Here is a 25,165-nt window from a genome sequence, read left to right as displayed (position 1 = left end):
GAGATAAAGAGAAGAAAGATGGACGAGAGACACAGAGAGAAAGAGAGACAGAGACAGAGACAGACAGACAGACAGAGAAGAGTGATGAGTGATGAGTGAGAGAGAGAAAGAGAAGAGAGACAGAGACATAGAGAGAAAGAAAGAGATAGACAGACAAAGAAGAGTGATGAGTGAGAAAGAGAGAGACAAGAGAGACAGAGACACATAGAGAAAGAGAGAGACAGACAGACAGAGAAGAGTTATGAGTGAGAGAGAGAAAGAGAAGAGAGACAGAGACAGAGACAGAGACAGAGATAGAGAGATAGAAAAATGAAAAAATTGGTGAAAAGAGAAATGTTCGAAAGAGTAAAACAACGTCGTTTTTATTTTTTTATTTATTTTTTATAACAAAAAAATACCGTTGCATTTATTTAAACCATTTTATGACCATATATATATGAAGCTGTCTTAAAGCCACAATATATATATATATATATTTGCATTTATATTCTTATATTCTTCTACTATATACATATAAAAAATAAGAAAGAAAATTAAAAAAAAAAGAACGAAAAAAATTTTTAAAAATTTTTTTGAGCCAGCTCAACCCGTGTTTTTTTAGTCGCCAATTACTTTTATAAATCCCTCAAATTTAAATTAGAAATGTCTCCCTCCAAATTTAAATTAACAATAGTGTTTGATTATTGTTAACCGTGTATAACGTAAAAATAATTTTAAAAAGTTGAAAAAATTAATTATTAAATAGTTAAAAAATTTATTAAAATATTATTTTAATAATCAATTTTTAAAAAAAATTAATATTTTGAGATAATAAAAAATAAAATAAGATATTAATATTTTTGGATGGTGGGTGTACAACCTCTTCATAAAAATAAAAATAAAAATAAAAATAAAATAAAATAAAATAAAACAACTATTTTGTTTAGTCAAATTTTCAAGTGGAGACTAATGGTATTGTTGTTAATAAAATAAAATACTATTTTGTTAATTTTTTTATTTTCATTCGGCTACCAAACAATTTAGTAGCCAAAAGTAGGTCTACAGCGACTAAAATTTGCTTAAAATATTTAAAAAAGTTGAAAAAATTAATTATTAAAAAATTAAGAAAAATTTTAAAATCTGAAATAATATCAATAAGTCTTACATTTTACACACTTAGCCCTCGTTTTGATAATGATATTGAAAAATTGAAAAATTTATTTAAATGATAAATTATTACATTTTAAAAATATTCATTACATTTTAATAATATTAATTTTTCATTACAACCCTACAGAAATTACCATTACCTAAAGGAACACTTTACCATTATTAAACAATCAGCTACCAAAATATTTAGTAGCCAAAAGTAGGCCTTTGGCGACTAAAAAGTAATTTAGTCGGTGAATCCCCTGTTTTTGGCGACCAAAATTTTGGTCGCCAAAGGTATTTTATAATTTTTTTATTTTCATTCGGCTACCAAAATATTTAGTAGCCAAAAGTAGGCCTTTGGCGACTAAAAAGTAATTTAGTCGGTGAATCCACTGTTTTTGGCGACCAAAATTTTGGTCGCCAAAGGTATTTTATAATTTTTTTATTTTCATTCGGCTACCAAAATAATTAGTAGCCAAAAGTAGGCCTTTGGCAACTAAAAAGTAATTTAGTCGGTGAATCCCCCGTTTTTGGCGACCAAAATTTTGGTCGCCAAAGGTATCTTATAATTTTTTTATTTTCATTCGACTACCAAACTATTTAGTAGCCAAAAGTAGGTATACAGTGATTAAAAGAAATTTTGTCGCCGAAACTTGACATTTGGCGACCAAAAGTTTGGTCGGGAAAGATTAAAAATTAATTTTTTAATTTTCATTTGGCTACGAAACAATTTAGTAGCTAAAGGTACCTTTACGGCTACTAAATTTTTATTTAGTCGCCAATTGTCATATGTTTAGCTACTAAAAATTGTTTTAGTCACCAATTGTAATATCTTTAGCTACTAAATTTTTTTTAGTAGCCAATAATCAACATTCCCCTACTAAAAAAAATTAGTAGCTAAAAAGTTGACTTTTGCCGACTAATATTATTTTTGGTAGCCAATTCCGTGACTTTCGGCGACTAAATTAGTTTTGGTAGCTAAAAGTGGTCGGTAAAAATGCTTTTTCTTGTAGTGATCATATGCGATTCTAAATCATTTTATGACTAGGATCGTAGTGGCTTTAAGATCTTATTAAATTTAAGATCCTAGTGTGATCCGAATCGGTTACCCAACTAAGATCGTAGGATCGTAAAATCTTATGATCTGAATCGGGATTCAGATAATCATGATAATAGATATTGCATTAGCTCATTTTAATTTACCCATAACTTGAATTGAACCAAGAAGCCTCTTGCACTGAACTGTAGAGGTGAAGAGAGGGAGACAAGGGCAATGACAATGAGGTAAGATGTATAACTTGAATTGAACGAAGAAGCAGTTCTGTATTGAACCGCAATGGTAGAGAGAGAGAGAGAGAGAGAGAGAGAGAGAGAGAGAGAGAGAGAGAGAGTGAGGAAATGACAATGGCGGGCAAAAATTACAATTAGTTATGTTCTTTACTCATTTATAAATACTGTCTATATAGGGGCTGGGCATACCCCTTATAAATCTTGTTTATTCTTCCGTTTTTCTTTATGACTTATTCACCAAAAAAACAAAAAGTCTATATAGGCTCAGACCACAAAAAATTATTTGGACTAATAAATATTTGTCAATTTTTTATTCAGTTGGTTAGTCAATTTTTTATTCAGTTGGTGAAATTTGTGTGAATTGATAGGGTAAATTTAATGGTTACCTAAATTAATTATGAACTTGGCGTTTTTACATATTCATAATTTGGAAATTAACAAAATTTGTATTCTACTGAATTGACTAATTGTTTTTCTCCAATTAATTTTGTTGAATAAAGAAACAAAAATACTTGGTAGCTCGAAATTGTGTGACCCGAATAGCTCAAATATATTAAAACGACGTCGTTTTACCTCCAAAACGATATCGTTTTACCCCCAAAACGACAACGTTTAAAGATATTCGAGTTATTTAAGTCATAATATTTCAAGCTATCAAACATTGTTGATAAAGAAATAAGATCCGACTATAAAAAGTAGATACGAAAGAAGTTGGCACTATTGGCGATTGAAAAGAGAGATGTGTTCATGAAATTTGTATGTGTCCCAACTGAGGCCGTTAAGGTGACAAAAACAAAGTCTGTTATTTAAATATTTATTTTTCTTGTGTAAACAATGCAACATTGTTCCTCAAGCTTAATGGTTGCCTCAATTTAATATAGCCGTTAAAAAATAAAAAAAAATAAAAAATAAAAAAGAGGCAAAAATACCTACCAAATCAAGTACATGATTGGAGTGTAATTAATGTATACTTTTATCTTTTCCTCTTCTTATCTCTTTTTGTTTTTGCTTTTGTTTTTTTCATATCCATGGTCAATATATCTATTTAATTTAAGAACAACTAAAATATATTTACTATTTTAAAGATGCAAAGGTTTTTTTTTTTTTTTTTGAAAAATATCCTTAGTGCTGTACCACTATCTCCGTGCATCGTTGACAATTTTCGGTGACTATTGCCGATTGCTAGTAACTATTTTTCAGTGATTATTTGGGTGAGTGCCTAGTGAAGTGAAATTTTATTGACTTAACACAATGAAATTTTCCAACTATCAATACTGACTCTCCAACCAAGTAAAGTTTCACAATTCTAAGTCAGTAGTAAATGAAATTTCTCTAACTTAATCTAAAAGTAAAATTTTAGTGAACAAAGCCATTATAATTGCACAAGGTTAGCGAAATTTCAAAGATCAATTCTAGCAAAAAATCATAAAACAAATCATTCTAAGAAAAAACATGCAGATCAACCAACACAACCAAATATTTATTAATTCACATACATATGAGAGAGAGAGAGAGAGAGAGAGAGAGAGAGAGAACACAATGAAGTAAAAGAACAACAAATGTTGGGTTGGTGATGTGTGAATGTTTTATCATTCTACTTTTATTGCATTGGTTAAATTGACAAATGTTGAACGACAATAGAGATCTGAATGGGTGAGGCATAGACAATGATGTTGGAGACATGAATGGTGATTTGGAATGGTAAATGATGAAAGACGGTCCAGATCTGGATTGGTGATCTATGAACAATGGTCGGACAACGCCAGTGGATGGAAAGATAGTAAAGGGACCGAAGGTAAGAGGAGAAATAAGAGAGCATAGAGAGCAACGATAGAGTGAGAACGAGTTTTTGTTTTTTTTTGATCCGCAAAAGAAGAAACTTTATTGATGATAAAATTTGAGATCAGGTTGAGAGGAACATAGGTGCCAAAGAGAAACCTAGATTACTGCAATTTGGCATAAAAATTTGGCTCATCGGAGAAGATGGAAAACGGAGGGTGGATTCCAATAGTAAAGCAAAGGAAAAGGAGTGGAGTATGGAGTAACAAGGGAAGTAAGGGCTTAATCTCTGTTTTTGTGGATAACATCCCTTCTTCTATGGATCCGAAATCATTGTTTCATCTGTTCTCCAAGTTTGGACTAGTGAAGGATGTGTTGATACCTCGAAAGCGAAGAAGAAATACCAATACTCGATTTGGTTTTGTTAGATTTGATTGTTCAGTAGCAGCAAATGTGGCTGTACAGAAAACCGATGGTTTGTGGATGGGGGATAAGGAGCTTAAAGTCAAATTAGCTGAGTATGATCGTAGTGCAAATAGATTGGGGAGAAGAGATCAGGTTGGAAGGAGTAATGGTGATAAGGCCGCTGAAGGAAGGTATAATGGTGATCAGTTGGGTTTTCAAAGATCTTTCGCTGATGTGGTAACAGCAGGAGTTAAGGGACAGGGAGGTAAGGAAGGATATACGACTCAGGTAAATGAAGAAGGGCATGGCTGGTTGTATGATAGTGTGTTGCTAAAGTTCAAATCGGAGTTCTCAAGGCAGGGTATTGCGATGGTGCTAAAAGAGAAAGAAATGGGGCATGTGATGGTTAGAAATGTGGGTGGTAGGACTGCTATATTGACTTTCCCATCAAAAGAGGTTATGCTGTCACAGTTTGTATTGATCAAAGAATGGTTCCAGGAATAGTGCGAAGATGTCAAACTGTGGGAACCAGGTGTATATCCAGAGCAAGAGAGGTGTCTGTGGCTCAGGTGCTATGGTATTCCTCTGAGTATGTGGAATAGAAACATCTTCAACAAGATTGGGGGTATATGGGGTAGTGTGCTTAGTTTGGATGGGAATATCAATCAACCACAGTCCTTTAGTCATGGAAGAATTAGAGTTGCAACGCATTATATGGAGTATATAAATCAAACGATAAAGTTGGAATGTAAAGGCCGATTTCACTCAGTCTTGGTCTGCGAAGAACAACCGCATACTTTAGTTGTCTATGATAGCATTATGTCCAGTGAGGTGAGGGAGGATCTGAATTCAAACGTGGTGGTTCAGCATCAATCTGTTGGGGTTGATGTTGGTGATCAATTTGATGTTAATCTGGCTGTGGAAGATGAAGACGATGATGTTGCTCTTGTAAACAAACAGGTAGACACAGTGGTAGAGGAGACAGTAAGTGGCGTAGGGGACAACTTGGTGGTTGAGGAGCGTATGAAGATGGCGGTGGCAGAGAGTAGCCTACAGGATAATGATGATAATCTACGTGTGGAGGAGCAGATAGCTACACTCGGATTTATTCAGTCTATGAGTGGGTCAGCTGGACATGGGCCTGGTATTAACTTGGAAGTAAATTTGGGCCTTGTTCAAAACCCTGTGGTAAAGAACAGTGTAGGTGTTGGGATGAGAGGCCCAAATTCAAATCTAAATACTAATTCTATCTGGGAAGATACAAGGCCCAGTTTGTGTATGGGGCAAACAGAGCATAAAGGTTGTAATGTCAATATTTCTGGTAGGCTGAAGTCAAAACAGAAAAGGAAAATAAAGGTAAGTTTCTCCCATGAATCTAAATCCATCACTGAGGTCTAGTTATTCATTTTTGCTCGAATGTATGGTCATAAAGGGGCATCATCAAGCAAGCCCACTACTAAATGTGCTGTCTTTCGGGCTGCTGCTGCTGCCATGTCTTTTTCTGCGTCAGTTGAAAGTAGTTCTAGTAAATTAAATCACATTCTTAGTGAGGCACAAGCGAACATTCAGTTGGGGAAAATCCTGGGTATCAATTACAAAGGTAAAGAGTCTAAAGCCTTAGAAAAGATGGTGGATCTGGAGTTAGTGGACAGAGCAAGGAGGAAGGAGAAAAGGAAAGAATAGGGGCTTGGGTATCTATCTGGGCTGGAATATGGTGTTATATTTTGTTTAATTATGAAGTTGATGTCCTGGAATGTTAGAGGGTTGGGAAATTTAGAGAAGAGAGGAAGGATTAGGAAGCTTATTTATGAAAGAAATGCTGATATTGTGCTTCTTCAGGAGACAAAGAATGTTTCTATTTTGGAGAAGGAGGTTAGAGCATTGTGGGGAAAGAGAAACATGGATTTTATGGTGGTGGGTTCTGAGGGATCTGCTGGGGGTCTTCTTTGCATATGGGACCCAGATGTTTTCAGGATGGTGGATTGTTGCTGTAACAGAAGGCTTATTCTTTTATCAGGTAAATTGCTAAATTCATTTGATTGCAATATTTTGAATGTGTATACTCCAAATGAGGTGAGTAGTAGAGGTAAATTTTGGGACACCTTAATCGAATTAAAATCTGAATTTCCAAATCCATGGTGTTTAGGGGGAGACTTAAATGAAATTAGAAATATTGGTGAGAGGGTGGGTTGCTCCAGAAGAGATAAAGGGATGATGGATCTTAACTCTTTTATTCAGAGTTGTGAGTTGAATGATTTGCCTCTATTAGGCAAGAAGTTCATATGGTCTAATGCACAAGATGGGGAAAAATGGAGTGGAATTGACCGTTTTCTGCTTAATCCGGAATGGCTTATGAAGTTTAATTTTAAAGAGTGGGGTCTTCCTGGGTTGTTTTCTGATCATTGTCCTATAATGCTGATAGATGATGAGAGGGATTGGGGACCTAAGCCTTTTAGGTTTATGAATGCGTGGTCTAGTCATCCAAGCTTTTCCTTGTTTGTGGCAAAGGTTTGGGATGAATTTAGGATTATTGGGAAAGCTGGACATGTGTTGTTCCAGAAGCTAAAAATGCTGAAAGTGGAGCTGAAAAAATGGAATCTGAAAGTGTTTGGAAATTTAGCAATAAAACTCAAGAATGCTGAGGAGGAATTGGTAGAGCTAGATATTGTGGCTGAAAATAGAGGTCTGGTTGCGGCTGAGAAGGCTAGAAGAAGACAAGTGAGGGGTGAAGTTTGGAAGCTTAGTAAAATGGTAGAGTGGTTGTGGCAACAGAAATCCAGAGTTAACTGGACCATTAATGGGGATAAGAATACGAGGTTCTTTTATATTATGGCCAGCAGCAGAAGGAGTAGAAATTCAATTAATTCCATCACAGTTGAAGGTTAAATAATTGAGGAGCCAGCTAAGTTAAGGTATGAGGTGCTATAACACTTTAAGAGGCTATATTCAGAAAGTTGGGCCAAAAGACCAGTGCTAGTTGGTGTGTTTAAATCAGTTCAAGATAGCTTTGATTATCAGGATCTTGAAGCTACCTTCTCTGAAACCGAAGTAAGGGCAGCAGTTATGGAGTGTAATGGAGATAAGGCTCCAGGCCCTGATGGTTTTAATCTTCTATTTTTCTAGAAATGTTGGAAGTTAGTTCATCAGGAGGTTGTGTTGTTTATGAGAGACTTCCATGCTAGTAGCAAAATTTCCTATGGGATTAACAGCTCGTTTATCACTCTGATTCCTAAGACCGATAATCCTATTGGGTTGTCAGATTTTAGACCCATTAGCTTGGTGGGTAGTTTGTACAAGATTCTCTCTAAGGTTCTGGCTCTTAGACTTAAGAAAGTTCTTCCTTCAATTATTGGTGAAACACAATCGGCTTTCTTAGGGGAGAGAAGTGTTTTGGATGAAGTGTTTAGTGCTAATGAAATTGTAGATGGATGGAATAAATCAAGAAGAAAATGTGTGATTATTAAACTTGATTTTGAGAAAGCTTATGACTCTGTTTATTGGGAATTCTTGGTTTCTATGCTTCATAACTTTGGGTTTGGTTCTACGTGGGTTTCATGGATGGAGGAGTGTATTGTTACAACAAGGTTGTCGGTTCTAGTGAATGGCTCACCTACAGAGGAATTTTCACCTCAACGAGATCTCAGACAAGGTGACTCCCTATCTCCTTTTCTTTTTAATATAGTGGCTGAATATTCTAATGAACAGAGCTTTTGAGAAAGGTATTATCAAAGGGGTAAAAGTTGGTGTTAATGAGGTAGTGATTTCACATCTCCAATTTGCGGATGATTCCATAATTTTTTGTGAGGCAGATTTGGATCAAATAGTGTTCATAAAGCGGATACTAAGATGCTTTGAAATCCTTTCTGGCATGAGGATAAATTTTCATAAGAGTGTGGTATGTGGAGTTGGAGTGGAGGAGGAAATATTGGTGTCTTATGCTGATGTCTTGAACTGTAAGGTACAAGGACTACCGCTTAAATTCTTGGGTTTGCCGTTGGGAGCTAATCCAGGGAGGAAATCTACTTGGAAGCCAGTTTTGGATACAATAAAGTCTAGGTTGTTTGGGTGGAAGAGAAGGCTACTTTCCTTTGCAGGTAGATTAACGTTGATTAAGTTCGTTTTATCTAACCTTCTGATTTATTATCTGTCTCTGTTTAGAATGCCTTGTGGTGTGGTTAGAGAGATTGAAAGGCTTGAAGCTTCTTTTCTTTGGGGTGGGAATGATTTAAAGAGGAAAGTTCATTTGGTGAAATGCACTGAAGTTTCTAAAAGTCTAAATCAAGGAGGTTTGGGAATTAGAAGAATAAGGGATGTCAATGCAAGCTTACTTCTTAAATGGTGGTGGAAATTTGGAAGTGAAGTAAATGCTCTTTGGAGAAGAATAGTGTGCATCAAGTATATGATTGAGGAGGTTCACTGGCTCCCACCTATAAATTCATCAGCTAGACTTTCTAGAATCTGGGGAGATGTTCTTGTAGTTGCTAGTCTAAATCAACCTCCTGTGGAGTTCTTTGTGGAGAAATTTCAGATAAAGGCGGGCAATGGGAGTATAATCAAATTCTGGTATGATAAATGGGTTGGTGGTAGTTGTCGTAAAGATGAATTTCCTAGATTATTTAGTTTGTCAACAGTAAAAGATGGCTCACTGTCCTACTTTTTTTAGAGGAAATTCAGCTCTGGGGAGTGAAATTTTTGTTTCCGTAGGCCACTAGATGATTGGGAAAAGGCTGAGGCTAACAGGTTGGCAGAAGTGCTTTTGGTGACCCCTCCTTTAAGACTGAATGAGGAAGACTGCCCTGTTTGGAATGGATCTATTGGTGATGAGTTTAAGGTCTCAGATTTATATCGGTATAGCGATTCCCTCTTGGGCCCTTCTCTCCAAATTTGTAAGTTTGTGTGGAATAATGACATTTCCCCCAAAGTCCAATTTTTTGGGTGGTTGGCCTGGAGGAATAGAGTGAAAACATGGGACTTTTTAAAACATATAGGTGTGCTGCACAGTGAGGTTTCTGTGTTATGCGCCTTTTGCAAAGTTGAGAATGAATCTGCTATGTATGTATTACTCCACTGTCCATTTTCATGGCAGGTGTGGTCTGATGTAATGATTTGGTGGGGGTGTCTATGGGTGGTGCCAAGGAATATTGATGGTTTGTTTCATTGGTGGATAGGGTGGAATTATAAGAAATTAGCTAGGAGATTGTGGAGAGCCTTGGCTTCCATTATACTTTGGTCCATCTGGAAGTTAAGGAATGAATGTTTGTTTAGTGGAGTGCAACCTTGTGCATCTGACTTAGGGGAGCTGATAAAGATTAGATTTGCTTTATGGGTTAAAGCTTCTGTACGAAAGATCAGGTACTCCGTCTTGGATTTAACCATCAATTTGGTTCAGATTAAGGAATGCATTTGAGGAGGGCCATGGATTTTGGTCAACTTATAGCCTGCTGATTTGGATTCTGGACTGGTTGTTGGGGTGTATGGTCTGATATAATTTGAGGGTGTTGTGGGACTGAGGGGTGATAAGCTGCTGTGTGGCTGGTTTGCTACTCTGCATCTGAGGCTAATCTGCTATTCTGTATCTGCTGGGTATGGGTCTGCTGGGTATGGGTTTCCTACTCTACATCTGTGTGTATGCTGCTGTGCACTAATCTGTTGATCTGCTGCTGTTATCTACTGTATGGATGCTGCTGTGTGATAATCTGTCACTCTGTATCCATGCCTACTTTGGGTTTGTTTGTAGTTAGAATAGGTTGCATGCCTCTATTTTGCATCTATTTGAGTTGGCTGTTTGTTTTTTGCTGTATCTGTAAGTGGCTGTCTCTGTTGGTTCCTCACCAACAGGGTTTTGGTTTGGTGCTGCCTTGTGATGGCTTGCATCATCCCTCTCTTTTGTTAATGTTTCTCCCTTCCTGTAAGGTTTCCATCATCAATAAAGGGACCTTTGTTGTTGATCCCAAAAAAAAAAAAAAATTGATTACATCAATAAAGAAAGAGATGAAAGAAAATGGGTGCAAAAAGCATCAAAGCAAATAGAAGGATCCCAACTAGATTGACACCCAAAAGCACACCCAATCATATGCTAGCACACCAACAAGTTGATAAGAAACAAACCGACACCAAAATACAACCAAAATACTAATAATACTCCAAAGAAGAATACCTTCAACCTGATCAAAAGCCCCAGCATCAGATACATAACAACCAAAAAGAGAGCATATCAGCATCTGATTCAAAGTAGATCAACATCAGAGGTACACAATAGAAAACCAGAACAACCAAACATCAGCTAGATCAGAGAGGCAAAGTTGCCGCATCAGTTCACCTAAAAAACCAAAACATTTAGAACACCAAAAAAAACAAACCAGCAGCAGATATAGAGCAACCAAATCAGAAGCATAGTAACCAGCAGCAAAGAAACCCAACAGAGAAACAAAACCAGAACAAACAAAGTGAACCAATAGCCAACCATAGCAAAGAAACAACATAGGTATCATCCAACCAAGCTTGAACAATCACCAACCACCTCTAGCCCTTAAACGTTTTGACTCACCCATTTTATATTTGAAACAATCTCTTGAATGGAGTAGAAAAACCCCATATCATAAGACTTCAACCACATGGCCACTCTAACTTTTATTAACTTACATAATTCATCAATAGTAAGTTGAGTATTGTTAAAGATACAATCATTTCTGTATATCCACAGAGACCAAACAATAGAAATGAAAACAGCTCCCCAAACTTGTTTTTCTTTTTTCATAAACTTCCACCCTAACCACCATTGCATCAAATCTTCGAAAGATCTTGGTATCACCCATTGAATTCCCCACCAGTCCATGATTTTTGACCAAACATGCCACACAAAGGAACAAGACAAAAGGAGGTGATTGGAAGTTTCCACCTCAGCTTTGCATAACACACTGGGCCACATTCCAGAACCTGACAGAACTCCAATTCTTCTAAGGAATGTAGAGGTTTTCGGCCTATCCTTCCATGCAAGCCAAGTAATGAATTTAGCCTTTGAAGGGGCAAAGTTATTCCAAACCAAATCTGGTGAGCTATGAACATGTCTAGAACTTTGCTTGCACTAATTATACAGAACTCCAACTTTAAATAGCCCTAACTGTTGAGCTTTCCACCTGATTGAGTCCTTTTGATGAAGATGTAAGCAAGGCCCTACTCCCAACATATTTTGCAGTCTTATCACCTCATCTTCTTCCCAACCAAAAAAGGGCCTTCTAAAATTAAAGACCATTTGTTAGTGCTATCTCTACAAGAAAGCTGCATTTTTAGGGTGATCTCTTTGTCTAAATTCAGCTGGTACAACATAGGAAATTGGAATTTAAGACTTGATGATCCCATCCAAATATCATCCCAAAACTTCACCCTATTCCCATCACCAATCCTAAGCTCCACATTTTCCATAAAGAAGTTATACAACCTAGGATTTACATGTGCCACAACAAGAATATCTCTCCAGATAATAAAAGCAGAACCAAAGTCATTCAATGAAGGGAACCAACTACCCCCAGATACACCATATTTGGCACATATCACTGATTTCCACAAAGCCTCATCTTCCAAGGCATATCTCCACCACCACTTAAGTAACAAGCATTCATTAGTCACTCTAAGATCTCTAATTCCAAGACCTCCTTGATTCTTATTCAGTTACATCTCTTTCCATTTTACCAAATGGATTTTTCTTTTAGATTCATCCCCTCCCCAACAGAAACCTAGTTTGAATCTTATCAATTTCTTTAGCAACACAATCAGGTATCTTACACAAAGACTTATAATATATAGGTAAAGAAAACAGAACAGATTTAATAAGAGTGGCTCTTCAGGCATTAGAAAGCATCTGTCTCTTCTAACCAAATAATTTGTTTTTAATCCTGTCCACCACTAGCTGCCATATTTGTTTCCTACCTAGGTTGGCTCCAAGTGGCAACCCAAGATACTTTAATGGAAGGTTCTGACTCAGAAAATTCAGTTTGGCTACAAATTCTTCCACCAACCTATCTTCAACTCCCACACCACAAAATCATACTTTTATGGAAGTTTATCTTCAACCTCGAGACCACTTCAAAGAATCTTAAAATGCGTTTCACAGCCACAATCTCAGTCCATTCGGCCTCACAGAATATAATAGTGTCGTCAGCGAACTGTAGATGAGATATACTAACCTCTTTATCACCCACTACCACTCCTTTTACAATCCTCAACTCCTTAGCTCTTGACAACAATATGTTCAGCCCTTCGACAACGACATTAAACAAAAAAGAGAAAGAGGATCACCCTGTCTTAGCCCTTATTGTGGACAAAATTTAGAGGATGGTGAGCCATTAACCAAAATAGAAATTATAGTAGATTCCATTCATTCTTTCATCCAACGAATCCATCTTGATCCAAACTCAAAACTGGATAACATCTGCAGCAAACAATTCCAATTAATAGTGTCGTATGCTTTCTGAAAGTCTAGTTTAAAAATGAGGGCCTTCTTTTTTGATTCACCACCTCATTTGCTATAAGCACTCCATCCATAATATTTCTTCTCCCCATAAAAGCAAACTGAGCCTTATCAATCACACTAGGCAAGACTTGCATGTTTCTATTGGCCAAAACTTTGGACTGCACTTTATAGGGAGAATTTATCAAGCTAATGGGTCTATAATCAGTAAGAGAGTTAGGATTTTCCTTCTTGGGGATAAGAGTAACAAAAAAGAAATTTACCCCGTAACCCAATTTACTATTATTGTAGAACTCCATCATGAACTTCATGATATCAACTTTCAAAAACTTCCAGCCTTTTTGAAAAAAAAAAGCATGTTAAACCCATTAGGGCCTTTGTTACCATCACATTCTTTTATAGCAGCCCATACTTCTTCCTCCATGAATTCTCTCTCCATAGTGTCAACTACTTGATTAGATTCAATCTTCTTGAACTCTCCTCCAATGCTTGGCCTATACCTCCATTGTTCAGTGAATAAATTCTGGAAGTGATAACAAACGACTTGTTTGACCTCATTGGGTTCTTCAACCTCTACCTCATTAACCTCAATAGAGGCAATCAAATTTTTGTTTTGTCTCTTAGTAGCCATAATATGGAAAAATCTAGTATTTCTGTCACCTTTAAGAGCCCAGTCCATCCTCGATTTTTGCACCCACAACCACTCTTTTCTTTTCCTAAGCCTCCAAATCAAACCCCTTACCTCCTTTCTTCTGCCCTTTTCCACCTCATCTAACTCCCTCAATTCAAATTGTAAATCCAGATAATGTAGTTTAGTTTTAGCTTCTTTCAACTTTGAGTCCATATCACCAAACACTTCCACATTCCATCTTTTTAGAGCAACTTTCAAAACTCTCAGCTTTTCCATAATTACGTAGCTCGCCCATCCATGTACCCTTGCTGAATCCAAAACTTTTTTTGCTTCATGAAGAAAATTAGGGTGTAGAACCCAAGCATTGATGAACTTAAAAGGTTTCGGACCCCAATTCCTATCATCATCCATCAGCAAGATGGGGCTATGATCAGAAAAAAGTCTAGGTAGCCCCCATACTTTATATTTATGCCATTCCAACCACTCAGAGTTAACCAGAAAGCGGTCAATCCTACTCTAGTTTTGAGAATTACCCCAAGTGTATTTCCTATCCAACATTGGGATATCAACCAGTTCAAGGTTACTAATAAAATTACCAAACTCACCCATATCTCTGTCTCTCCTAATACACCATTTTTCTTTCACTAATATTTTTAACTTCATTAAAGTCCCCCCGTTAAACACCATGTATTAGGGAAAGCAGACTTCAAATTGACTAAAGTGCTCCACAACCTCCTCCTATTCACATCTTCGTTTGGTGCATAAATATTACCAACCACATAGTTAAGAGAAGAGTGCATAGTACCTACCAAAAGGATAAAACTTCTAGAGCAGTAACACTCCTTTAGTGAGAAAAACTCAAGATTCCAGATGCATAGAAGTCCTCCAGCACTGCTATCTGCATCCACTGCCATGAACTCCATCGAATCAATATGACACAAAGGTCTAACGACACTGATATCAATGCTTGATCGTTTTGTTTCTTGAAGCAAGACCATGTCTACCTTTTTCACCCTCAGTAATTCCTTAACCCTTAATCGTCTATCTACCCTACCCAATCCTCTAACATTCTAGGATAGAATCTTCATAACAACAGAAGTATTCACCAAACCCCCTATCAAGTGCTAGAATTAAGCACCTAGCCCCACCACTTGACCTTTCACTCTATCAATGTCTTTGTTTTCCATTTGAATTATTCGCTCCATAACTTCAGCGTCATTCCCAGTCATTACTAAGCCCAAATTGATTCCCAACTGCACGGTGGCCTCTACCTCTTTTCTAATTTTCTTTTGCTTGCATACATTTTTACTAATAGAGAGTGATGAAAAGGTAGCCCTTACTACAACTCGAACCAAGGCACCTTTTTGGAAGCCATTTCTGAATGGTGCCCCATTTCTCCCCTTTTCTTCTCTAGAATTTACCCTAAACTCCAACATCACTGAATTCCCTTGGTGTTCTTATCCTTTTACTTTCATTTAATTGGGTCTCTCATTTATTAGCCCAAACATATGCACTAGGTTGAGACACTTCTCCTTCATCTTCACTTGGGCTAAGCTCATCATCACTGTCTTCAACTTCCTTACTTGGGCTTTCCTCCTCAACGAGAGCTGTCTAATCATTTTCTGGCACCTTACTGTTCCCATCAAAATAGGCTTCATCTAGAACAACTTCCAAAGACATCTTGGGCTTAGTTAGATCTCTTTCACTTAAACTCCTCATAAGCCCATTTGGCACATTTGATGCCTCCACTACCTCAACTGCTCGTCTTCCACTCTCTTCAACCTCCCGTAATAATGACGTCTGCAAGTTGACATTGGGTACTGGGTTATTCTCAACAAAATTACGAATTCCTATCTCTACACCTATCTCCTTAACAATAGATATAGAGGCTGAATTACGCGTGTGCGTAGACCCTGCCCCTGCCAACTCATCATTACTCTTCTTACTCTTTGCCATGTCACGAATTTTCGCCACATCAGCCACAATGTTTTCCACATCATCATCTTCCTTCCTACTTTCATGGTACGTTGCAGAGCTATGATCACCACCGTCCATGGATTTCGCTGGCAAATCCCCAACTTCAACTACACGAACAGGATATATACTACCATATGGTTCCAGAATAACCATTTTATCAATACGTTCCAATTGAGACATACAAATTCAAACTTTCCCACACTTCAGAGACTCCATCCTTAGAACATTATGATCCAGCTCAACAACTTCACCAATTTTTCAGAAATGATTAACATTCCAGAGATTTGGAGGCATACCAAAGCAACTTACCCAAACAACTCTTTCATTATCCAACCTCACACCTTTATTCCATTGAGTGACTGACTCGCTCCACTCCATAATCCAATCACCAGAGCTATTCATCAATTGCTTCATGTCTGCTTTTGATTTGAAAGTTATAAGTGTGTTTCTCCATCCTCCTTCTCTGAGTTGAATGTCCTTCAGCCCTCTAATTCGGCATTCTGTTTTGAAATCATCGAAGCTATAATGGGTTTTAAGTTTAATTACTACACTTATGCGTAACCAACCAATGTCATATTCATCCGCCTTAATTCTGATGTTATTACCACTAAAATTCTTCCCTCTTTTCAGAACCTCAGCATAAGAGCTTCTCCCTTCAATACCAGTACCATTTGACCTCATTATCCCAATTGGTTTTTAAGCTAGGGTCCAGCTTGTCTCAAGTTGAGATCAAGACTGGACCCGTCCAGTTCGGCCCATGGGGCCCATTTTTTGGGCCCGTTTTGATAATCTAAACCGTCAATGTGTAGAACTCGTCGAGTACTACATGCCTGTAAAAAATCATGTTGATCGGATATAAATAGCTATGTGATCAAATCAATTTTGTATAAAAAAAAATGGACGGTGAAACAATTAACGGTTGATAAAAAACTGTTTTGTTCACATAGATATCGATATCCGATCAACGTGATTTTTTACAAGCATATAGTACTTGACGAGTTCTACACATTGAACGGTTCAGATTATTAAAACGGGACCCGTGGTGGGCCTCCATGGGCCCAATAGCATAGTCTAGTCCAATCTTGGACTAGGACTAGACCAAAGCCACTGCCTTTAAGCTATTACTCTTGAATGTGTTGGTTCCTTGTCTCTCCCAAAATCCACCTTTTTCACCTTCAAAGTTTTATCACCACACAATACTCCATTAGCTTTCTGAATTGCTATCCCGCTGCAACAGGACAATCATACCTTACAAATCCGAATCTGGTTCTTGTTGCTTTTCTCATTTTCTCTGGGATATAGACATCTTTGACAACACCGAAGTTTGAGAACATAGTGAACAATCCTTTAGGGTTCATCGACTCCGAATCTCATCCATAAAGATTGTGTGGAGCTTTGCTAACGGTCCATGCCTACCTTGTCTTCGTCAGAATACCAGCTTCCAACCACCTTCATCGGAGCACATTCTCTCTCCAGTGTCGGCGGCTTAATGTTTTAGAGAGAGAAAGAAGAGTTGTGGAGGAAATAACATAGTCTAGGGTTTTCTAGGATTCTAAGGCTATTTTTTGCATTATGTAATGGTAAAAAAGTATTCTTATACTTCTAAAATTTAAAATTTTAAAGACCTTACCTAATAAACAATCTTTTGGTAAACTTGTACAGGATGCATTCCTATTTTATTTTTATTTTTTTTGAATGTCAACAAAAGAAATGCCCTTGAGAAATGCCCTTAAATGTCAACAAAAGAAATGCTCTTTTTTAAATGCCCTTGATATATGATTTCTTTAAATTTTTTTTTTATCTTTTCAGTTTGGTCTAGACACTACAAGAATTTACACATTTGGCGACCACTTTTGCCGACCAAAAAAATTTTGGTCCCAAAAAAATGACATTTGGCGACCAAATATTAATTAGTCGCGAATGATCATTGTTTTTGGCGACCAAATATTATTGGTCGCAGAAGGTTATATTTTGGCGACCAAAAAATGAGTTGGTCGCAGAACGTGGTATACTTTTCCCGACTAACTACAAATTTGGTCGCGGAAGGTCACATATTTTTTGGCGACCAAATTTTTGGTCGCCAAAAATTTATTTTCAACAACCAAAAATAATTAGTCGCCAAATTTGTATTTTTAGCGACCAATATTTTAGTCGCCGTTGATTGAGATTTGGCGACTAAAAAAGTTTGTTGGCGAAGGTACTTTTTCTGCGACTAATTTGGTTTTTTAGTCGCCAAAAGTTTGGGAGGGAAATTCGAACAACCAGGAGGGGGGAAATGAAATTTTTTGGCGACCAAAAAAATTTGGTCGCCAATTAGAAAACGACATCGTTTTGTACCTGCAAAATAGAAAAAAAAAATAAATAAAGGCAAATCCAGTGAGTAGCCTTTGTGTATGTGAGACCGATTTGAACCCTTCTTCCTTTGTGGAATCTATGGAAGGGTTGACGAGTGATATTATCGCGATGAATGAAAGAGAGAAAGGGGTTGCATCGTTGCGGTTAGCTTCGGTGGAGGTTGCACAGGGGGATCCGTTTCGGCGAGTTACTCAGTCGAAGCCCTTTGAGGAGTTAAGAGAGGAGCTTAATCGTATGAAGGCTTCCATCACTACAACAAAAAGTGTCTTTGGAGACGAAAACTAATGACGAAAATAAATTTTGTCACGAAAGACGTACCTTTTAGTGAAGAAAATAATTTTTCGTCTCCAAATGTGCCATTTTTAAAGACAAAAATAAAATTTCGTCACCAATCTGCATACATAATAAAAAAATTACGTGACGGAATTATTTTGAGTCATTATTTATATTTTTTTTGTCACTAAATATTTTCCCGCTAATTTTTTGGATAGTGCCAAAATTTTCAGACTTTTGGTGAGGAAAAAATTGGTCACCAATAATAAAGTTATTAATGACGAATATATTTTCGTCACCAATAATTTTTAATATTTTATTATTATTTAGTGAGAAAACTATTTTCGTGGCTAATAATTTTATCTTTTAGTGAGAAAATAATTTTGCCACCAAATAAATGGTTTAGTTGCTAAAGGTTTTTAGAGGGAAATGAATATATTAGCGGCTTAGATATATCAATTCTTCTTCTCACACACAGATTTGACCACCAAACCTCATCCTACATGACCTCACATCCCCCTTTCTCTTCTCTCACGCCTCACGCCTCTGGCCTCTGTGTCTCTTCGCTCTCACGCCTCACGCATCTGCCCTCCTCCACTACAACAAAACTGACTTTTTATGCACTACAACAAAACTGACTTTTTACAGCACCACATCAACGACATACAATAAATGCACACCGTAGTTTCTCACTTTTATGACTTATTTTTTTTGCACGCCGTAAATACTTTTCCAACCACGGCGTGTCTATTGCGTAGATCGTAAATGGTAATAACGATCATTTTTTTACAGCTTGCAATGCACGCCGTAAATAATAAAAGTTTCCGCAACGTGCATATGACATGCCGTTAATACATCAATTACACACGATGCACATATGCCAGCCGTGAAAAGTACTTTTCACGGCGTACACAACGCCTGCCGTTAAAAGTATTACACTTTTTACGACACACACATCGCTTGCCGTTAAATGTATTGCTTTTTTACGACGCACAATGCATGTCGTGAATTGTATGATTTTTTTTAAAAAAAGCGCCAATATAAAATTTGGGGCGCCAATCACCAAAAATATATATATATATATATTTGAATTTTTTTTTCTAAAATAACTATTTTACATTCCTCTAATCAGAATAGAATACCAAAAAATTTAAAATAAAATAAAATCACAAGCCCTAGCTCTTCAGCCCACCCAAAAAAAAAAAAATCAAAATACAAGGCTTTGGCTTCTAAAGAAAATAAACCCAGAAGGTTTCATCAAAAGGGAGAATAGAATGGGCTTCCATTTAACTAGAAAAGCTCTCTAGAAAAGATGGGTTAGAGAGAGAAGCTCTCTAGAAAACGTTGTCTTCTACGGTTTCAATTGGTCATTGATTTCCTGATGTCTGTAGCTATTGTTACGATTGACGATGAAAATTTGGGGGTTTTTACTCAGAATTGTTTGGGCAATCTAGGGCTTGAGAACTGTGCGTGTGAAGCACTGTGTGCGTCTGCGATTAAGACGGTGGAACATTCTGGTTTCCCTTCCAAATAGATGGAAGAAATCAGTGACAGATTGAATGTGATGGAAACAAATATTGCCGGGGTAAATCAGGAGAAGGGTTCGTCTCATCGAAGAAGGGTTACCTGGTACATTGCTTCTTCCTCTCCTTCCTCTTATCTTTGTTGATTTCTATTGAAGTGATCACTCATTATTTCTTTTGTTTTGCTTTCGATTTCTATTTCGATTTTGATCATCTCATCTCATCGATTTCGCTTTCATCTCTCTATTGCAGATTTTCTTTCTTTTTATGGTAAACTACTGCTGCTGCTGCTTCTCTCTCTCTCTCTACAAAGCTAGGGTTTCGAAACCACCATGTCAAGAGGTGTTGATTGAACGACGGTAGATTTTTCTGTTTCTTGTGAAATTTTGTTCAGATTTTTCTATCACCATTTGTTCTATTTCATTTTCATGTATATGTCTAGTGATTTTTTTTTTTTTGGGGGGGGGGGAGTTTTGAGAAGTTAAGTTTTAAATTGAAAATTTAGGGTTTTTAATTGGGGGTTTTGATCGAAAAATTATGATTTTGTTGCCATTGACAATTTTTCAGGTAATTTTGATTTTTGCTTCTAATGGCTCCTATTTTACTTTGACCATTCTTTTTGTTCAAGATTTTTGCTAGGTTTTTGTTGGATAGAAAATTCGTATCAGGTGATTCTCTTCCTCATCTCTCTGTGATGTTTGCACATGTTTGTATGTATCTAAATATTAACATATACCTAAAATCATGACTTCATATGAAGATGATTTGTGTTATGTGTATGATGATTGCTTGTCTTTGTTTCTCTTTGTTGTCTTTGGCTGGTTATGTTTGTGTATCTATGTTTGCTTAGGTATCTCTATATATCTCTACTTTGTTTCTATTGTCCCGTAGAGAAGAAAACTATATACATGTTATTTATGCCTCTTAGGTGTTGAGTGGTTGGATCTTACTAGAATGTATGCTAAAATGACAATGACATTGGCTACAAGTAGATATCAATACATTCATACAGACAACTTACTTTTAATGTAACACAATTTTACTCCCATGTGATATATATTTCATAGCTCCATCTTGGATGTCCCTAAATTATTCTCCATTTTCAGAAGTCAATGGATAGTTTTACTAAATTTCCCTCAATGTCTCTCTAAAATTAGTACTAGTTGGCCAGAGATAATGCTAATCCATGTAAGGGTAAAATTGAAACCTGCAATGTAAACACATTAAATGAACTTCACTCAAACATTGTGCTTATTTCCAGTGTATTATAATTTTGGGTTATAGCATGTAAAATTACAAATTTAGCTTGTTTCTTTACTTTGATTGTATTAATAAAAAAGCTTGTTTAAACAAAAACTTCTCAAATAGAACTTATGTGAAATTAAGTGTACAAAGAAGAGTGTGTATATATGTTTTATGTATAAAATGTTCCCTTGCTTGATTCTAGGGGTTGTCATGTTGGAAACCCATGCTCTCTTAGATGTCCCTAAATGATTCTCTATTTTCAAAAAAGAAGTGAATAGTATTACTCAATTTCCCTCAATTTCTATTGCTGTAAAATTAGTACAACTTGGCTACTAGAGGTGATGCAAAGCCACTAAATGATAAAATGGAGACCTAAAATTGTGAGAATTCGGTCAATGGTTTTTATTTTATTGGATTAGTAGGCTTTGTTAGTATATTATGTTTCTATATTAATTTAGTAGAAATTTCTTAATCAACTAGGGTAGAATAAAAAAAAACTTTGACATTTAGGGGCGAAAGGTCACGGGAAAATAGTGTTGCATTGTGCCTTACTGGAGCAAGGAATAAGAATTGTTGTCAAATTTTTTATGAATTTCAATGATGATGAGCATTTCTGTTCTATTATCTAGGCTTTAATTTTAAGGGATTGTTCTGCCTTATTTTGCAAACCAGTAATGCCAAAGGTGACTGATATCACATGCCGTTGTATATATTTGTAAACAAGAGGTTGCTACTAGTCCTCCAGATATTTAATTGGGCTTAGCTACCACCTGACTGCCCGCCCATCCTGAAATTTATTGGTGGAGCCTAATTTGAACTTGGTCATAGTGGCCTGAACTTGAAGTTTGGCTGATCTTTTCCCAATATGAAATGAAGCTTTTAATTATTTTTTATGTTATATTTGTGTTTTTCAATTGTATTGTAGAAAAGCACAATCATAGAAAGAGGCGAGATAGGGATAAGGTATTTGAACTGCAGTTAGTTAAGTTAGAACTAAGCTTTAGCAGACTTTTTATTTATGCTGAGTAATGTTTCAGGTGTAGGTTGGCCTAACTGAGAGTCGTAGAAGTAAATTCTAAGGACTTTTTAAAACATGTCAGTAGATCTGTTATTTGGTATCCATTATTTATTTATTTAAAAGTTTTGTTGCAACACCTCATGATCTATCTGACAAACGAAATCATTGTAAGCAGGTTTTGTGCTTTGTGTTTTGTCCACTTATTCCAGAAATTTATTGTGATGCTAATGAAAATTGTTATTATGACTCTGTTTTGCAGATCATACGTCTTTTTATTTAAATTAAGGAACATCACGGGATTCACATGGCTTTCTAGTTTTTGAGCAATGTATGACTTTGGAATCTATATTATTCTTATTTGCATATTCTGGGATGTAAAAGAAATCATTTCTCAGTTTTGTTTCTTTCTCAACATTTTGTTGTTTTGCCGGTTCATGTTTTCTCTTATTCTCTGAAAATACTGAAACAAAATATAAAGACCACAAATCTTTGGACAAGTAAAGAAGTTCATGAATCATGAATATAAAAACTTTATGGAGACTCTTTCTTAGGATCAAAGGCCAATAAACATAAATGAGTGGTAAAACACATTCTTGATATCACCTTTACTGTTGCAGTTCCTGTCTCATGCTAATTTTGTAATTGCTATTTACCTCCATCTCATGTTTTTATGCACAGTCCAAACTTCAAATTGTTTGTTAAAAAGGGCATGCTTGAATATGTGATTAAAGAAATAAGAAAAACTACAAATTCATCAGATAATATATTCTCAAAAAAATCACAAAAAATAAAATGATACAATTTTATTGCGTTACTTACTGTTACCAGGTTCTGGTACTGGTAATTTGAGGAAACTCAACTCACTAATGTCTTGTCGCAAAGGTTTTGGTACTTCTGTTCTATTTAGATAGAAATGTCACCAATGTTTAATGAGAAAGTTAGGAGATTCTTTAATGGGTCTGGGTGTGTAATCCTGTGCACACTTCTGGATGTGTGTGAAACCAATTAATTGGCAATTTCTAAAGCTTCTTGTTTTTTCATGTCTTGTGAGTGTGTCATGTGTCTCAGGGTAGCATCATTAAATTCATCTCAAAATTGCTCTAGATTGAGTTCCATTTTACTTGTTATATGGCAGATAAATAAATTACGAATTGAGTCAGCAGATCCTACAGAAGATGCTCCTGAAATGCATCATGTGGAAGGGGCATTTGTTGAAACATTATTGTAAGTTTTTTTATTGGAAAAATTTTGAACTTAAAATTATTGCAAGTCTGAAAGATATTTTACAGTTGAGTTCATTGTTATGTGTACATAATGTTTCTGATCATTCTGCATGCATATTTAAGAGTTGATTATTGTATCATCGTCTTGTTATGTCCAATTGAGGTTGAAGTAGATGTTCTTAATTTCTTTTGGTTGATTGTTCCTTTTAGTAGTCTACCACTCAAATGTACTTATATTCTGTAGACCAAAGGCTAAATCTCCCCCTCAAGATGCTTTACTAAAACTGGAAACAGAGCAAACTTTCACTGAACTATCTCAAGAGAGCTCCATGTTTGTTTTTAAGCTGGGTTTAGTTAAGCTCCAATGCTGCCTCTTGATGAATGGGCTTGTTGTTGATGCTAATGAGGTACTTGCTCGAATCTCTTGTTGCTTCTTCTTCCTCCATAATAATATATTCTTCTATTTTCTTAGCTTTTGTCTTTGACTGTGGTAAGATTTCATTTAAATTTTGTTTGTTTTTTGTAGATTTCTGTCAGCATGTCGTATATGCTCTTACAAGAGATATGGGTTCTTAAGTTGGATTCTTCATGATCTCCCTTGACCATTAGCACAAGAATGACATATTTAGTTTAGAAGGCAAAGTTGATTATTCTTCTTTGTAACTTTACATATGATTGGCTACTTTTCTTCTCTTTTACTTTTGATCCCTGATTTTGTGACTCTCTTCCAGGTAAATCAACCCTTTAGCCTTACTAGGCTTCTGTCACTCCTAGTTTTCAAAATTTGTAAAGTCTTACGTCTCATGAACGATGAAAGGGATGTGATGAATCATTGTGTCATTCACATCATGGATGATGTTTTAAAATTATAGGTTTATTATGGATTGAATGAATTATTAGGAATTACAGGTGTATTGTTTTCCTTCTTTTGGCGATCAATTTATTAGTCGGGACAAATAAATAATTTTTTTTTGCAAAAAATGACAATTGCCGACCAAGAGTTTTGGTCGCAAAAAATACATATATTGCCGACCAAAACAGCTCTTGGTTGTGGAATCTCACTTTTGCCGACCAAAAGTTTTGGTCGCGAAAAGTAACAAATGGCGACCAAATTTTTTGGTCGTGGAATGTCACAATTGGCGACCAAATTTTTTGGTCGTTGAATGTGATAATTGGCGACCAAATTTTTTGGTCGCGAAAATATCACTTTTCGCGACCAAAGTGTTTTAGCGACAAAATGAATTAGTCGCGGTAATTAAATATTTAGCGACCAAAAATTTAGTCGGCAAATCCAACTTTTGCCGACCAATCAAAATTTTGGTCGCGAATTACTTTTGCCGACCCTCAATTGGCGACCAAAGTAGCGACTAAAAAAATTGGTCGCGGAACACTTTTGCCGACCAAAAATGGGCTTTTAGCGACCAATTTTTTGGTCGGCAAAAGTGTCAATTCTTGTAGTGAGAATAGATGGGATGAAGTGTGGTGTGGATCTTTGTTCCAAATCGTGACCGTGTGATAGAAAGGGCTTAAGTTGAAGGAAAAATTATTTGATGGTATTGTAGCAAACTGTTGTAGTAATTGAAACCATGATCAATTTAAAAATAAAAGTTGAAAAGGTCAAACAAAATTACAATTTGTAACAACAATTTTTATGTTTTTCTTTTTCTTTTTCTTTTCTTTTATTGACTGATAACAAATTATTTATAGAAAGAGAATTATATCAAATTGAACAGTTAACTACTTTAAAAATCTAAAAACAAATATTCATAAGTCCACCATCAGCCATCAACCATCAACCATCAACCATCATAAGCAATAAAAAAAATGTAAAAATAAAATACATTGCAC

At 36.1% G+C, this 25,165-nt stretch overlaps 1 protein-coding gene across 6 annotated transcripts; it reads left to right on the top strand.

Annotated features, from left to right (window-relative positions):
* Positions 1 to 19,571: 19,571 nt before the first annotated feature.
* On the top strand, positions 19,572 to 24,231 carry LOC145796047 (UDP-glucose:glycoprotein glucosyltransferase-like). 6 transcript variants are annotated; one of them, XM_082881026.1, is made up of 7 exons: positions 19,762 to 19,937; positions 20,084 to 20,190; positions 20,399 to 20,499; positions 22,354 to 22,422; positions 23,230 to 23,318; positions 23,562 to 23,724; positions 23,844 to 24,231. In XM_082881026.1, exons 5-7 carry the CDS (start codon positions 23,281 to 23,283, stop codon positions 23,907 to 23,909), a joined length of 267 nt encoding a protein of 88 aa, XP_082737152.1. In that variant the 5' UTR covers positions 19,762 to 19,937; positions 20,084 to 20,190; positions 20,399 to 20,499; positions 22,354 to 22,422; positions 23,230 to 23,280; the 3' UTR covers positions 23,910 to 24,231. The 6 variants fall into 6 exon arrangements, with proteins under 6 accessions (XP_082737167.1, XP_082737152.1, XP_082737156.1 ...); XM_082881032.1 differs by having other exon boundaries at positions 19,780 to 19,937; positions 20,460 to 20,499; XM_082881038.1 differs by having other exon boundaries at positions 19,800 to 19,937; positions 20,084 to 20,173; positions 20,460 to 20,499.
* The last annotated feature ends 934 nt before the right edge of the window (positions 24,232 to 25,165 follow it).

Source organism: Camellia sinensis, chromosome 1 (assembly GCF_055761805.1).
Source record: "Camellia sinensis isolate YWXY chromosome 1, ASM5576180v1, whole genome shotgun sequence".
Taxonomy (NCBI): Eukaryota; Viridiplantae; Streptophyta; class Magnoliopsida; order Ericales; family Theaceae; genus Camellia; species Camellia sinensis.
The sequence above is the reverse complement of the archived record's forward strand: the minus strand, read 5'-3'. Positions and strand labels throughout refer to the sequence as shown.

Coding starts and splice junctions, on each gene's coding strand:
- LOC145796047 (XM_082881041.1), top strand. CDS start 23,281: ATGCATCATGTGGAAGGGGCATTTGTTGAAACATTATT. Junction 23,319..23,561: donor GCATTTGTTGAAACATTATT/GTAAGTTTTTTT, acceptor TATATTCTGTAG/ACCAAAGGCTAAATCTCCCC. Junction 23,725..23,843: donor TTGTTGTTGATGCTAATGAG/GTACTTGCTCGA, acceptor TGTTTTTTGTAG/ATTTCTGTCAGCATGTCGTA.